This window comes from Ochotona princeps, chromosome 14, assembly GCF_030435755.1.
Source record: "Ochotona princeps isolate mOchPri1 chromosome 14, mOchPri1.hap1, whole genome shotgun sequence".
Taxonomy (NCBI): Eukaryota; Metazoa; Chordata; class Mammalia; order Lagomorpha; family Ochotonidae; genus Ochotona; species Ochotona princeps.
Genome location: NC_080845.1, coordinates 60826655 through 60843927, shown reverse-complemented (window position 1 = coordinate 60843927; position 17273 = coordinate 60826655). Strand labels below are relative to the sequence as shown.

Genomic DNA, 17273 nt, shown 5'->3' with positions numbered 1-17273 from the left:
CGGGTCCCTACCATCCATGTGAGAGACCTGAATTGCATTCCTGTTTCCAGATTGCAGTCTGGCCCTAAACCCAGCTGTTACAGGCATCAGAAGAGTGAAGCAGTGTATGGAAAATGTCTAATCGGCCTTTCACATAAATGCATAAATAAGTCTTAATAATAATAAATGAACAAGGCCTGGTGCAATAGCATAGTGGTTAAAGTCCTCGCCTTGTACGCGACGGGATTCCATATGGGCGCCGGTTCTAATCCCGGCGGCCCCACTTCCCATCCAGCTCCCTGCTTGTAGCCTGGGAAAGGAGTCGAGGATAGCCCAAAGCACCCGCGTGGGAGACCCAGAAGAGGCTCCTGGCTCCCGGCTTCGGATTGGCTCAGCCCAGCTGTTGCGGCCGCTTGGGGAGTGAACCATCGGATGGAAGATCTTCCTGTCTCTCCTCCTCTGTATATCCGCCTTTCCAATAAAAATAAATAAATCTTTTAAAATAATAATAAATGAAGAGAAAAACAAATGAAAATCATGACAGAGAATTTTTAAATTCAGCACACTAAGTGTGGAAAAGGACCACAGCCAGCACGGATTTATGCCACCGTGGCTGGGATGCTGCTTCGAACAACTGCATCCGGAATCAGAGCACCTGAAGCCCAAGCTCTGCTTCTGGAGCCAGCTTCTTGCTTCTGCGCATCCTGGAAGGCAGCATTGAGAGCTCAGATGCTCAGCTTCCTGCCGCCCACCCAGGAGACCTGGATTAAGTTCCTGGTTGCTGGCTTTGGCTTGAATCAGCCCTGACTCTTGCAGATACTCAAGGAGTGTGCCAACAGATAAAAGATCTCTCTCTCTTTTTTTTAAATAAAGAAAATAAACAGAAAAGGAAAAGGGCCATTGCCATTCAAACCTACAGAATGGCACAACTAAAGGGTACTCCAGTCACCCTGGACCACTAGGCAGAAAAGGAGCACCAACTCTTCAGCAGGCTGGGCCACACCCTTCCTGTGTGGAGTGTCCAGGCTCAGCATCCGAGGCGTAAGTCCTACACAGAAGTGGAAGCCTGCCTTGGCAGCCCAGGCTGGCCCTGGCAGGAGCGATGTCCCTGCTGCTGCGGCTGGGCGGGGAGGAGCTCAGCTTTCCTGCCACTGAGAACTCGGAGCTCTGGGGCCCGCACTACACACTGTTGTCTCTTGGATTCCCAATACGCCCCCAGTAGTTCTCCTTCCGGTTACCGTGTGAGAAGGGCAGGGGCCCTGGAGAAATTCCACTCAGCGACTACAAAACAGACAGGATCCCCGGCCTAGCGATAAATCATTAACACGAGGGAACCTCCCTCAACTGTTTGTGGAAGATGGAACTGAAAGGCAAATGTTGGAAGTGCGAAAATTTAAAAAATTGAAAGTTATGCATCGATTTTTCTAAATAGGAGTTTTCCACAAACTTTTCAAGTATCCTTCCTATGCATAGAAGCAAACTTAAATTTTAATTCCATTTTCTACAAATGTTTTGAAGCACCCTCACATAATGTGCAAATTATCTGAGCTATCCGGGAACAGGAAACTTCCATGTAAAATCTGGGTGTGACCCACTGACAAGTAGCCTCATAATATAGAACAATAATAACAGCAAAAACACTGCTCATAAGCCGTCATTGTTCAACTATGAAAGGGCCATTTAATGCCAGAGAAATGAACATATAGGACTTTTTTTTCCCAATTGAATCAGTTTGGTTCTAGGTTTACTCTATGATTTCACCTTTGCGATTTCCCTTGGACTGGTCTGGACAGAGCCCAGTGGGATACAGCAGCCTTCATGGCTGAACTCTGTCCCCTGTTTTTGTGGTCTCCCCCTTCCTCTGCGCCCCACTCCCGGTGATGGAGCACTTCCGCCTAGTCTATCTGAAGGGCTGGCCAGGGAGCCCGAGACGACATCTCCAGGGCAGGGTGTGGTCCTCCGAGTCCTGCCTTTGTGCTTCACTGAAGCTGGGTACTGACGTCAGATCGCAGTGCCGCTGACCAAACATGATGAGATGAACCACTTATGACTCAACCTTCCTCGTGTAAGACGCAGAGAAGAAACAGGACGACCTCATCTCACTCTCCATTCCCTCTGTCTCTTTCCCTCCTCTACAACTCTGGGTGTTCTCTCTTTCTCCTTCTCTCACTTGCCTGTCTGTCCCTATGGCTACCTCTGTCTCTCTCTGCCTCCTTTTCTATTTCTACCTCCCCGTGTCTCTGCAAATCTCTCCTTGCTAGCCAAGCAAACCATGAAAAAATACCTGCTACATTCAGAGAGAGGAAAGGTCAGTTTTAATTTACCAAAACACCAGACTAATTAAATTCATCATCTCTACAGAGATCTCAAGGATTCAAACACAGGCCCTTAGTGAAGGCCCAATAGTCAAGTCCCCACGCAGGACTGGCCTGTGGCTGGTCAGAAGATGCTGGGAGCCGCTGGCCATTGGGCCAGCGCCTTCAGGGTTCCCCACACCCAGGGCTGACAAAATGAAATGCAACTGAGAGGCCGACAGTTTTGGGGGATTGGCTGGCTATCTTCATGAGGGCTCAGGAGCTCACTTCTGAGGCAGGGTCCCTCTCAGGAACTCCTCATGAGAGTAAGAGTCCAAGAACACTTACCGGGTCTCCCCCAGAGGCAAAGGAGATGGATTGCATGTGATGGTTCGCTATGATCTGTCCAAAACAAGAAACGAGACGTGCCATCAGCTCCCTGTGTGTGCCTCAGAAACCTAGTCGTCGGGTCTCAGGCCAGACGATGGACAAGTTTTCCCTCAGGTTGTCACGCAGGAGAAACGAGCAATCACAAAACATCAACAGGTCACTTGTCATGAGGGGCCACACCTGTAGCTGCCATGCTACTACATGACCAGAGCCATCAGCAGGGCTGTGCTGCAACGTGGGGACTCCAAGCCCTAACCCATGCCTCCTCCACAAGGAAAATGTCTCCGCCATATACACACACACTTCCATGAGTCCCTTCCATCTCCTACAGCACATGGGGCCTCTGACACAGATCCTGTAGCTAGGATAGGAGAGGCTGTGGGCAGGGGTGAGGACCAGGGTGGCTAGGTCCTTCTCCCTCCATCCCCTGGGGTACCTCTGTACATACATTAGAAAGCTGGCACCCAAGATTCAAACTCAGTGCCATCTAAAGCACTCTTGTCATTGATCAATTTAAAAACTCGAGAGGACATTCCAAGTTAATTTTTAAATGGGAAATTTCCATTAGCTTTATAAATTGCAATGTACAGTGGAATTTAGTAGACACTGAGTAAATTGGATGCTGCCCTAAATTTAAAAAGCTGTGTTAAGTCTTGTATGCTATTTTTATCTTTTTAAAGACAATGCAATGACATTGAAGAAAAGTTTCACAGGGTAGGAGTGGAATGCTTGTCTTTATCCTAACATAACCAGGTCTATTTCTGCACAGTCTCCCAGGGCCTTGACTTCTCAGGCAGGTAGAATCCATACACTGCTATCATCATGCCAGCCGAGGGATTGCTCTAAATAAGCTCCTATAAAATTCGAAATAAAAAAAAAAAAAACCAAGCTACAAGATATTTTTAAATGCCTACTTTGTGTGTTGGCACTTGCAAATCTTCGGAGCCTAGAAAAATCTGAGTATATAAATGAATGCACACTAGGGAGGCAGGCTGGGTGGCCTGCACCCCAACCCCGGCTGAGTCAAACTGATCCCAGTCACCTCACAGCTATTTGAAACTTTGCCTCCAGCCCAGGGCGGAGATTTCCCGGGAAAGCCCCGAGAAAGCACTCCCTAAATCATGATCAATGACAGCTGTCAAAGGTGTTCATGTTCATCTAGAAGGTAACTCCAAAACTGGGAATTGGAAGCTATGGTTTGGGAAACAGGTACATGGATATCACATGAGGAATTAGAAGGTAAGTTGATGGAGCCGTCACTCAACACAGCAGTCAAGATGGCAGCATCACACACCAGAGAGCCTGGGTTTGATGCCCAACGCTGGCTCCTGTTTCGGGTGTGCTGTTATGAAGACCTTGGAAGGCAGTGGTGGTGTTGGGTTAAATCCCTGGGCTCCAGCCACTCACAGGGGTGACCCAGATTGAGTCTCTAGCTCCCAGCATTGGCCAAGCCCTGCCTCCACTGGAGTGGGGTATTTGAGGAGGCAACCATTAGATAAAAGCACTCTCCCCCCCTCTTAGTAGATATTTAATAAGCACATATATGCATTAGGCAAGTTTATTTTGTTGGAAAAAAATTCGAAAGTCATGCATATATCTCATGAGAACATATTTTCTATGACTTTTGGAAGATATATCAAAGCTCTTTTGTGCAAAAATAAGCTTATCTTTCAATCCGTTTTTCAGTAAAATGTGGAAGGACCCTGGAATTTGGCCAGCACAACACATGACCATTACTATGTGGTTGTAGGGCAGGACCAGAAAAGCATCTACTTCCTCCCACTCCCTTTGCATTACACAAGCCTCTTCCTGTCTTCGCCTGCCTGACTCAACCCTAAGAACAGCTACTCATATACTCTTTGTTCCAGCTGCAGGAGTTCATGATAGACAAATCAGAGAAACCTGAAAAACAGAGACTGCTCAGGGAGCAACCATCCCAAACAAAACTTCCCTTAAATGTCAGAGCTGGGTCTCCTTGGTCAGCTCTGAATTCACTCCACCTTGCGTTCACCATAGAAGACCTACATCCCATTTATCTGCAGCTCTGTGAATTGTAAGATGCCCCTAAACACTGAAGCACTAGGGGAAGAAAAATCTACTTCCTCTATGCCATCTAATGCCACTCGGTTCTTAGGGGACAAAATTAAATGCAGCTTATAAAATCAAGGAGGAAAAATGGCATGAGAGAAGAAAAAAACAGAAGCAAGGGCGTTAAAAGGAGAGTTTTGTCAATACTCATACATCACCTCTTTATATGGTATAAATAAGCCAAAGGTTTCATGTATTATCCTCAAAAAAAAAAAAAGGTAATTTAGAACAGAATTAAAAAGAGCTAGTCTCATCCATCATCCTATATGGATCCTTCCAGGAGACCGATCAAAGCTCACAGATGAACTGAACTAGGGTATAAGTGTATTCCATGAGGGCTCACAGCCTGCAGAACACCTGCCCCTGGTTCCGGGTAGGGCTGGAAGGCCTGGGCATCCACGCACCTGTTTGGAGTCGGGTGTCCTCAGGTTGAGGCTGGCGGTGGAGATGGTCAGGGAGATGCTCATCCCTGCGAACTGGAGGTTGCTCTTCCCCAGGATGCTGGACAGCATTTTGCTTGGAGGCTGTGAAATCAAAGAGCATTCATCAGCTCTTTATTTACCAGAGAACTGTGAGCGTGGGCATGTGCGTGTCTGCCGGCTCCTGCAGTTGCCCTCACCGCTCCTTCCTCCTCAAGCCCAGGAACTAGAAAGAGCAAGCTGGAAAGATCGGCACTGGTGCTAGCATGCACTTGGTAGCATATGCCATACGCAAACTGCAGAACATCTACTAGACAAAGGTCAGGACAATCAGAGGGCTCAGTCTTCGGCCACACTAGGGCCTCTTCTGCGGGTCCCTAGTAGGTAAATCTGGGGGAGATGTCACAGGCTATGGCTGGTCAGCCTGGCTTTGTCACTCTGAGAGTGACACCAGCTCTGAGAGGGAAGACTAATGTGGACCAGTTGGTGGGGTGGACAGGACATCCTGCAGGATCAGAAGCGCACCTCTGACCTGAATGTGCACAGGACAGACACAGTGTGGCTCTCATGTCCACATCATCACAGCATGAAGGTCTGTCCTTGTCCCAGGCACGAACAGGCTGTTTCCTAACCAGGTGCCTTCTCTCAGCCACTGAGAGGGCTCCACCAACACTTATCTCTCTATCCTTTGAGACACACCAATCTTTCTTCTGGGATTAAGACACCCTCTCCTTTACCATGCCAATTATTCTTATTCCTGCTTTTTATTGTCCTAAAGGAGCCAGCTGAAATACAAGTGTCCAGGCCCCATCTGGAAGGTTCTGAGCACACATACTCAGGGTACAGCCTAGAAATCAGCACTGTTTCCTCCACTCCCACCAACAGAACCAGGAGGATGCCCCAAGATTTTGTAGCACAACTCACTCTCAAAAGACAAACCTCCTGCTCTCTGCTCCCAGAGGCCTTTGGGGCTGCTGTACTCAGAAGTCTACAGCTTATTTGGTGCCCAACATTCCTCAGCAGTGAGCAGAACACGGACTGGCTCATCGCAACTCTCACCTGAAACCCATAGCCCTGCAGCTGTGTGAATTGTTCCCAAGCTCCAAAGACAGAAGTAACACAGTGCTTTGGGCATAGCAGAGCAAAAAAGGCAGCATCAAGAGCAGACACCCACATGCAGACTCAGAGTGTGGCTGGGGGTACTTATCCTGCTGCTCAGTCTAGGCATGGAAAAGTTTACGTGAAGGGCCGGCACCATGGCATAGTAGGCTGAACTCGACATCAGCATCCCATATGAGTGCCATTTCGTATCCCGGCTGCTCCACCTCCTATTAAGCTCCCTGCCTGTGGCCTGGGAAAGCAGAGGAAGATAACCCAATGCCTCGGGCCCCAGAGCCCATGTGGGAGATCAGCAAGAAGCTCCTGGCCCCTAGCATCAGCTTGGCCCAGCTCCAGCTGTTGCAGCCGTTTGGACAGAGGACCAGTGGATGGAAGATCTCTGTCTCTCCTTCCCTCTGTAATCCTGCCTTTCAAATAAAAATAAAAAACCTTGATGAGGACATTTAGTTATATATTTACGGACACTTAACTAAAGAAATTTGTTTTTGGGTTTTTTTCTTTTGTACCTTCTCTTAATGCATGCATTTTTTTTCCTCTAACACAGTCTTGGGACAGGAGCCTTGGGAGCAGGTGGTTTGGACTTGATCTCAGCCCTACTCCCTGCTCACATCATGACTTATCAACTTGGCACTTAGGTTTTTATTGCCGTGAACATGTGGATTTCCACCAACAGCTTAGATCAGCTAATGAGAGCCCATTATTCAATTTATAGGAGTTCTATGAGCTGGTCATTAAATGTAGCTGCTAGTAAAAATTAATTTATGTAAACTCATAATTAACCTAATTGCATCTAACAGAGAACATTTATCACGTCCTAAGTATTTTGCTGCATTCACAATTAACTGTGCTTTTCGGGATATTAGTGCCTACTCTACCTGCACAGAGAAAACATATAGAAAGAACGATGCACTAGCAAGGTCAGCTTCAGAGCGTGAAGTCAAAGTCAAAACAGTCCCACCAGAGACACTGGCAAACGCTACAAACTCAGCATAACACACCGTCAACCCCAAGAGGTGGCTGTTCACCACTGCCAGCACACCACAGGGCTATCTACTACCAAGAGTCATTATAATTCAGCAAATGCATGTGACGTTTTGAGGGCTCCCTGGGCCCACTGTGTCTGTTACTACCACCGTCTTCAAGGTCTAAACCACAGTAAGGAATGCAGGTTTATGTTTTGTATATGAGAGCCAGCTCCCCACTACCTCTCCCCCTCTACCGCCCATCATGTAAGAGAGGGGGCTATTTTAGCTCTTAGGTTTTTAGCAGTGACAAGGGCACAGAAAACGGCTCTGCAGCTGAAAATGCTTCATGGGGAAATGAGGAGAGCTTTAAGGGAAGCCTTGGTAGCTGTTCAGCCTCCACACCAGTACCTTTCTCTTCCTGAAGGCTCCTTTGGCACCGGGCACAGCTTCACAGACACGGCTGATGGCTTCCCTGGGAGAACAGGGAGAGAGACGTGAGAGGGATTAGCACACGTGGGCAGGGATGACGTGACTCAGATGCTCACTACCGGCACACCCAGAGACGAGAGCCTGGACAGCAGACCTGCCCACTCCGAGTCTCCCACCACCCTCAAAAGCAACACCTCATAAAGCACCAACAGGTCACTTGAAAACCCCTAACCGACACCCTCCCAGCTATTTCTGGATGCTGCTGTACACCAATATCATGACTTGTCTTCTTCCTGGTACTGCCTTCATTGCTACAAGTCAGGGCTTAGGAGCCAACTCTAACAGACCACCTTTACGGATCAAAACCCTCATGCAGTGAGTTAGGATGCAATTAAAAGGAATGTGGTCCTCTGAGTCTTATTCCTGGTGCTTGTGGGTATAAACAGCATAAATCAACTTCCAAGGTACAAGTTACAAGTCTTTGGCATTTGGATGGTGTGAAAGCCACCCACATTGACTAGAAACTACACATAGCACTTTGAATTTTGATCTTTTCCCATGCTAGAATCATGGAGCCCCACCCTCTCTTGCAAAGTCTACCTGCTGAGTGACATCAGTGCTCTGAGCACACGGCAATAAGTCAAGGCTCAATGAGAATATGCAGTAGATTCAAGGTATTCAATACATTGTCCACTCACAACTATTTCTGCTTTGGATAGGAAAGGTGGTTTTGTCAGGCCAAGACCCCATGTTAGTCAAGGAGGACCTGTTTTATAAGCCAGAAGGTTTTATGGAAAGGGAAGAACTCCAGTGGAAATCCCGAGTGAGCCAAGCAGGATGCCATGCGCAAGGCAGGTCCATGGGATACCATTAGGTAGACAGCTACCATGTCCAGGTTACTGTTCTGGGCCAAGGTGGCAGTGTCCCTAGAGTCAGGGGACATTGATATGAGGCCAGTAGGACAGGACCCTCCCATGGGGGTCTGATCTCATGGTGACAGGGGGCCTAGGAACGCTGAGAAGGCAAAAGGGGATTGCTGAGGACAAATGCAGATGGTTGACAAGGAAGGGGAAACTTGAAAGAAAACACAGCTTTGCTTTTGGATTCAGCCACAGTGAGGCATAGCAGGAAGATGGGTCCACCTCAGGGGCCCAGAAAGGGACTGGGAGAACTCAACTCCTATGTGGGAAAGGGGGGGACTATCACATGAACGTAGAAAAAAATAAACAGGAATTTGGAGACACATCGAATGTGAAAGAAAATAATGGGTCTTCAGAAACATTCTCCAAATGTCCCAAGCTGAATAGATCTCAAAATTACTTTCCAGGGTCTAGATGGAAAATCATCACCATCACAATGCAATGCTTTTAAGAGAAATATGTCATTGTCAGATTAGCAAAGAGACTGTTGAGCCAAGCTTACATTTACCATTTAATTCAGTATAGAGAGTGAGGGAGGAAATATTTTTCTAAAAGTTCAGATGCCAGAAAAACTGAAAACTATGATTCATCGTGACTTGAAGAAAGTGAGAAAGGAATGTTTCTAAGGTTTCTGAATCTCCTATTTTAGAATAATATTCTAACTGTAGTCCTTTCAAAATGATCAATCGCGAATCATCCAATGTACTTGCTAAAAGAAAGTTCCATATTGAAGAAGGTCGAGTCATCCCTTTGCAGAATTACATCAACTTTCGCGTCCATATCTTATCCATTGCATTTTAAAAGGGCATTCAAGTGGATTTCCGCATGGTGCTCAGTATGTTAAGTGACACATTCAGCTCAGCAGGACAGCTGAAGGTCCCAGTAGCCTGGGAAGTATCTTACAGCAGAATGTCTCCCTGGATCGTTTCTTAACAACTGGCCAGTACCTGCTACTTCTGGAGAGGGCAGTGGGCATCGTACATCAACCTTAAGATGAGCCCAACAAATCCTAGAACAACAGAGCAGGTCTACGCATGACACCATCACACAGGAAGGCAGGCTAGGATTTCAGGGGACATCGAGGGCCTCAATCGTTCATCCTTAAGCTTTGCAAATGTGACAACTCTCCCAAACCTCTCAGGGTTCATGTATCCAGCAGACCTTCAATCCTCCAAGATGTCCTCCAAATAACCTTTTTAGAACAACAACAAGAAATATGTTCCCTCTTCATAATCAGCCTAAGTTCATCGCTAGCATGCATATGCTACCACGTGTGTGTGAATCCTCATTTCAACCATCTCTCATGGAAACAGAAATGTGTCAAAACTATTCATGATGGCAACACTGAGACGCCTGAAATGAGTGACTTAAACTCCAAAGCCTAATTTTAAATATAGCTGTTCCCATTTTCCCTCACTGTTTTAGCAGAGTGCATTTTACTGAGCAACACAGTTTCAATGTGTTCATATAGTAATAACTATTTAGCTCTGTGTCATTCCCCTTAATCCTCGTTTGGGTCTCAGGTACCAATTTGGCCCTGTTTTTAATAACAGAGCTTGTTCCCTCACATTCTGTTCAGTACAACCTCACTTTGCCAAGCCAAATCCTGACCTCGGAGCTCAGCTAATGCAAAAATGGAACATTTGGCACCCTGCAAGTAAGTAGGGCCAGGCCTGCCCCAGATGCCAGTTCTCACTCTCTGCTTGACCAGCTTCCCCTCCCCAGCTCCAAACCCTTCTCCTCACAGCCAGTACCTCCCATATAATCACTTCTTCATTGAATTTTGGACTTTAGAACTGGATCCTTTGAAATCCAACAACACGCTCCTCTTTACTCATCTATCTCACCACTAACAGGCTCATCTTCCCCAGATACACACACACACACACACACACACACACACAGAGTGATCTGTGTGATACATGCAATACTGCACATCAGCAGAGAACACCAGCCAGGAAGAAGTTGCATTTGAGTGAGTCAATGGACAGCTCAAAATTTAACTTAGGTTACTGGCTCCTCCCACCTTGTAAGCATGTTGAATTTGTAATGAGACCATGAAAGTACAAAAAGAAAGCTGGGAAGAATTTGGTTTTCACTTACCTTCACAAAATCTAGAAACCATACAGGAAAATGCTGACACACCCAATAACAAAAAAATAACAATTTGTAAAATTGTGCACAAGAAAAACATGGTGGGGGATCGTGTGGTAGTCCTGTAGATTAGACTTCTGCTTGCCACACAGGCATTCCATATCACAGTGCTGATTCTAGCCCCGGCAGCTCCATTTCCAAGCCCTGTTAACCTGTATGAGAAAGTAGCAAATCATGGCCCAAGTGCCTGTGTCTCTGCCCCCACATGGGAAACCCAGATTGAGTCCCTGGTTCCTGGTACCTGGCTTCTGCCTGGCTCAGTCCTGGCCAGACAGTGGACTGAACCAAAGAATCTCTCTCTCTCTCTCTCTCTCTCTCTCTCTCTCTCTCTCTCCCCACACACACACACACACACACACACACTCTCTCTCTCTCTCTCTTTCTCCAACCCTTGTTGCACGGAGAGGAATTTAAGCCCTTGCAGAGGAAATGAGGTGATCAACTGAAGTGCTTAATGCAGATCACAGAACCTCCTTTACAGATAGACAAAGGCCTTCAAAACCCCAGCAAGCTTCACCAGCACACCTGGGACAGGAAGGAGACTGTTTACAACAGAAGTGCTGTCATCAGGGAGCAAATCCATCTTCTCCTCACTTCTGTTCATCTCCAACACCAAGTAGACCTCGCATCTTCCCAGACCCCACCTCTAAATCTTTGCAGGCAACTCTCACAACCTTGCAAGTGTGGCTTCTTTTCCAAGAGTGCCAGCTGCCACAGCAGAGGACTACAAGATTTTCGTCTCCAACCACCTTGGCTTCCTGGCCACCCTCCTTTGCGGACACACTGACTGCTGTGGTTGGAATATGGCTTGTCCCCACCTACCCTTAAGCTGAGGCTTGGTCCCTGCTGAGGCAGTGCTGGGATATGGGGTCTGGTGGGAGCCATGTGGGTTACGGAGAACATGGCAGCATCTTTTGAGGAGAATGTATTAACTATCATGGAACTCCGGCCCTTTTCTCTCTTCTACATATCCTCCAGCCCTTCTGCTTTCCACCAGGAGCTGAAGCTGCAAGAGTCCAAACAGATGCTAGCGCCACATGTTTGCACTTCCAGCCTGCAGAACTGTGAGCTGGACGAACCTCTTCTGCGTATAAATTGCCCAGCCTCATGTAGTCTGTTAGAGCAGCAGGAAGCCGACTCCCTGAAAAGGCCAGAAACAGACGGTACCTCAGGGCTCCTCTTCACAGACGTGTCTGCTCTGGTTGTTTACTGCCAACTAAAAGTGATGACTTCTGAGACTGGCTCTGCGGCATGGCAGGTAAAGCCTTCACCTGTAGTGCCAGCATCACCGGTGAATGCCAGTTTGCATCCCAAGTGCTCCACTTCCAATCCAGCTCCCTGCTAATGTGCCTGGGAAAGCAGCAAAGGATGCTCCAAGTGCTTGTTCCCCTGCACCCATGTGGGAGACCTAAAAGGATCTCCTGGCTCCCATGTTCAGGCTGGCTTAACTCCAGTCATTGTTGCCATTTGGAGAGTGAATGGAAGTATGGAAGATTCTCTCTCTCTCTCTCTCTCTCTCTTTGTTTTAATCAAATAGATCTTTTTTAAAAAATGATTTTTAAAAAGTGATGACTTCTGCAACCTTGCATCACTCCAGGCACTCACAAAGGAGATAACCATCCCCCTGGAGGACCTCATATTTCCCATCTTAAATGTGCATGGGGTTTTTTGCAGACAGCTACCATTTCAACCCATTTCATCAATCCCGGCCCGTGGGGCTCCTTGGCTGTCATCTAGCATCTCATAGTTCCTCTGACATCTCAGGACTCAGCAGGTATACAGATGTGGGTGGAAGAAGCAGACAAAGATGGGTTCAAGAAACAGGAAATTTTATACCTCAGCCCTGATTAGCAATCGTAAAACAAGGATGTATCATCCATATTGGTCCACATGCAACCTAGCAGGTTTCCCAACAGTGTCTGTTGAATCTGGCTTTGTACAAGGATTTCCCAGAGGCACAAACCCACAGAAAGTGACACTGTACTTGACCTCCTAAAGACATGCACCAAGTTTCTAAATCAAGGACACAGAATTTAGCAGTCCACAAGGCAGGACAACTACGCATGCTTCCCCAACATTCCTGGCTCTCCAGCAAGTAGCAGGTATTAGCGTTGTCGTCAGTATGACCCTCGAGGCTGCTGTACCCACATTCCTGGACTAACACACAGGGCTTCTGCCAGGCATCCAAGCCTCAGTCTGGGATAATGGCAATCTACCCCCATGGGCTTTCTGTAAGGCATCAATAACACTAAGCTTCTATAAGCGGTTAACAGTGCCCAGCCCAGAGCGAAGACTCCTTAACCAGTATAACATGATGACCATCATCAGAGTCTAATCCCAGATGTCCCCTCAGGTCATTCTTTGGATGTAAAAGGAGAGCTTCAGAAGATGGAGGCCTGTAAGCTGATGCTAAGGTTGGTTCCACACACTTGTGGGCTCTTCAAAAGGTTCATGGAGATATGTATGATGGGAAAAGGATGCAAAGGTTTCAAAACGCTTTGTACCAACAGAAATTTATCTTTTAAGTCCATTTTTCTATGAACATTTTGAAGTTTCCTCATACAAATGTATTATGGATATAGATCTATAGATAGATATAAATTATAAAGTTCTGGTAGCTAATTCTGGCCCAAGACATCACATACATTCACAGTGACCATAATCTGATTCATTTATAGACATAACGTCCCAAGAAACATATGGTCTCTCGAGAATTTGCAAAATAGGCAGATCCATGAGTAACCATGTGCTACTTGCTGCTGTGGAGTTCATCCTTGGAATAGCTTTTATTACTGTTATCATTGTTATTACATGCCAGAGACTACACTGAGGGGCAGGGGGTGATCTTGCATCCCTTGGGATGCAGCACCCACATCCACAGTCATGTTTGCTTCATAACTTTATGTATTACCTTTATGTATTACCATGGCGAGCATGCACGGGTGCCTCAGTTGGCTCCAGACATCCTTAGCGGCAATACACAACACTAATGAAAACTAATGGCCCTACTTCTCAATCAGGAAGATTGACTGAATCAAGCATGTATGCAGTACTCAAGTGGCTGGCAGTGAACAAATTCCAAAGGCTCATTCTCCCAAGGACCCCAAATAACATCTCCTGGACTCCTGAGCTGAAAGATGGCCGTTTCTTCTCCAACACAGGCCCCTTTGTGTTGAGAACAAATGAAGTGGAAGTGCCATGTGACTTATTCCACAAACACCCTCTCACTTGGCCTCACGCCGACTTGTGGCCAACCTCACAAACTCTCTTAGTGCTCTCAAGGACTGCCTAGGAGCCCAAGTGGTCAGGAGCGGAAGCAGGGCTCCCACACACCTGCCCCATGGGACTCGACTCTTTGATGCATTGTCACCTCATGTGCATAACATAATCCTTATTAGTCATAAGATGACTACAGATTGCTGCTACAGGCTGAGCAGGCTTAATCCAAAATGCTTGGGATCAGAACTGTCTCCAATTTCAGATACTCGAGTGTTTCCCTCTACATAGTAAGTAATATATCACTGGGATGTGACCCAAATCTAAACACAGAGTTTGTGCTTCCTGTACACCTTATACCTATGAAACAGTGCTTTTATTACACCTATATGTTAACTCCCATCCACTCACCTGAGGTTAGATGTGGAATTTTCCATGAGTGGTGTCACATTTGCACTCAAATAGTTTCAGAGTTTAGGTTTTTGGGATAGGGATGGTCAACCTGTATTAAAAATCAACTCTGAAGGATGAACATTGAGGAATACAAGCAACCAAAGTATAAACTCCTAGAAATAAATATTCCGTAAACCAAAAAAGTTCCATTATTTTTCAAAGAAGAAAATCTTAATAGCAGGGAAAAAATATAACATACTAACAAGTTACTCAATGGACACAGTCAGAAAAAAATGAAGGAGGCCCAAAGAAGAGCTTCACATAGTTCTTGGAGGCTGAGGGAATTTAAGAGAGAGAAGGAGGGAAAGACAAGCATAGAACAATCAAGGGAAGAGAAATATGGATGGGCCAAGTAGACCAGAGGTGCACTGCGATGGAAGGGCTACAAAAACCATCAAGGGGAATCCAAAAATGTCCATCAGGGTGACATCCCAAATGCTGGAGAAATGGTCTTCCTAAGAGACTTAAGAGAAGTGACCCATGAACTAGTAGGGAGGTGAGGGTATGGACAGAGAAACAGGTGAGAAGCTTCTCCCTCTGACAGAAATGGAGGTGGTGGCGAAGAGTTGAGAGGATCCCCAATGCAGGACAGCCTGATAAGACAGAGGCAACAAGTCAGGTGTAGCCTGCATGAGGAACAAGCAACACCATGTTGAAAGACAGAAAGCAACATCTCAGGGAACATCTGAGAGTTCAGGGTGTGATAAAAATTTAGATCCTAACCCAATTCATACAACAATTGAACTCAATTGTAACTGCAACCCTAAAGAGATCATTGTTACACAGAATAATATGTAAGGATGCAAAGAACGTGGAAAAGTTGTGGAAATTTTTTGAAAGATAATGAGAAAGAATGGCAAGGTAATACATAAAGTTATGAAGCAAACATGACTGTAGCGACATCAAAACAAGAATCCAAGGCAGGGTTTAGCCTGGTTACTAAGATGCCAGTCACAATGCCTACATCTTTTATCAGAGTGCCCAGGTTCCCAAGGCTAGTTCACTCACCAGCTCTTGGCCAGAGTGAGCATTGGAGAATGAATCAGTGTGTAAGAGCTCTCTTTCTCTCTACCTCTCATGTTCACTTCTCTATCTATCTATCTATCTATCTATCTATCTATCTATTATCTATCTTTTATCTATCATCAATCTATACCTATCTTTCTCCCTTTTCTTCCTTTCAAAGAAATACAGTAAAGAAAGAATCAAGATGGCAGAATAGGATAAGAACACATTTATACAGACAGAGAATCACTAGCCAGGGCGAAGCGTAGAGGACAGACTCCAGGAACTAGGAGAGGCCACTCCAACCGCAGAAGGTACCTGGAGACCTGTGTACAAGGAAGCAGTGGAGACAACAAAGTGATGTTGCTGTAGCCAGACACCACAGCAGCAGTCAGCATGCAATGATCTGAGCTCCACCAGTGGCCAGAGCTCTACCAGCAGCTAGGTGGGAAGGGAAGTTCACCAGGAACCCAAGAGGTAAATCAAGGCAATGAATTGCTCATCCTGCTGACCTGTTTGATTCAACAAGGTGCAGATATAGAGCAGCAGACTCCAAGCAGGTGGTGTAGGAACAGGGTGGATTTCACAGCCCAGACCCACAGCAGCGCAACATCAGGTGCCATTTTATGTAGTACAGCAAAGGTTGTTGAACTGGAAGGACAACAGCAAGCTGTGCATGTGCTAAGCCGGGAGCAAACTCATTTCCAACTCAGTGCATTGCACTGGCCCCACAGAGAAAACAGTGCCAACATGGAATTTATTATTATTATTATTATTATTGGAAAGCTGGATATACAGAGAGGAAGAGAGACAGAGAGGAAGATCTTCCGTCCGATGATTCACTCCCCAAGTGAGCCGCAACGGCCGGTGCTGCGCCGATCCAAAGCCGGGAACCAGGAACCTCTTCCAGGTCTCCCACGCAGGTGCAGGGTCCCAAAGCATTGGGCCGTCCTCGACTGCTTTCCCAGGCCACAAGCAGGGAGCTGGATGGGAAGTGGAGCTGCTGGGATTAGAACCGGCGCCCATATGGGATCCCGGCGCGTTCAAGGCGAGGACTTTAGCTGCTAGGCCATGCCTCTGGGGCCCCGCCAACATGGAATTTTACAGGTTCCATCCAAAATAGGTCTGGGTAGCCCCCAGACCTAACAGCCAGCAGATTCAGAACTCCACCAAGTGCCATGCCGGGCACCATTTGGTACAGTGTGACAAAGGCTGTGGGACTGGAGGGGCAACAGTGAGCTGTGCATGCACTAAGCTGGGAGAGAACTCAATTCCAGCTCAGTGCACTGCACTGGTTCCACAGGGAGAATAGTGCCACAGTTGGTATCGTATGGGTCCCAGCCAAATAGTTTCAAGTGAGCCTTAGTCCTAATGGCCAACAGGTTCCAGCAAGATTAGCACCACCACCAACTCCGGTGTCTCCCTAATCCTGGGAATTGCTCAAACTGGGAGTGGGAGTAAGGTTGGTAGCTGTTCAGTAACGTTGTACAGCAAGAGTGTAGCCACTGCACAGGATCACAGGGGACAGAGTGGTGAGTGGAGCTGGGACTACAGAGACCGTAATGGAAGCCTAACATAGGAGCCCAGGTCTAAAACTGTTGGAGGGAGTGGCACAAAGAACCGGTTACTGAACACAAGCAGTAAAACTGACCTGTAGATCAGTGGACAACACAGCATAAAACCTGAACTAAGGAGAGGAATCTGCTAACCAGAAGTGCAGTGACCAAGAGCAAAAGAAGAGACAGAGGTACAATCAATATTACTGATGCCTCCCCGTAAAGGAGCAAAAGCCTTTGTCAACCTCAGAGTTGACTAGGAAGACATCTAGGAAATGGGAATAAA

At 46.7% G+C, this 17273-nt stretch overlaps 1 protein-coding gene across 1 annotated transcript in view; it reads right to left on the bottom strand.

The window, feature by feature from the left end:
- The window catches only part of SHC3 (SHC adaptor protein 3), a 158334-nt gene that overhangs the window by 49826 nt on the left and 91235 nt on the right, over nt 1-17273 (bottom strand). Inside the window, exons 3-5 of the mRNA XM_004581265.4 lie at nt 7663-7726; nt 5156-5275; nt 2622-2675 (exon numbers count right to left, since the gene is read on the bottom strand). Of these exons, the coding sequence (XP_004581322.2) occupies nt 2622-2675; nt 5156-5275; nt 7663-7726 (238 nt within the window). The remainder of the gene's footprint in view (nt 1-2621; nt 2676-5155; nt 5276-7662; nt 7727-17273) is intronic.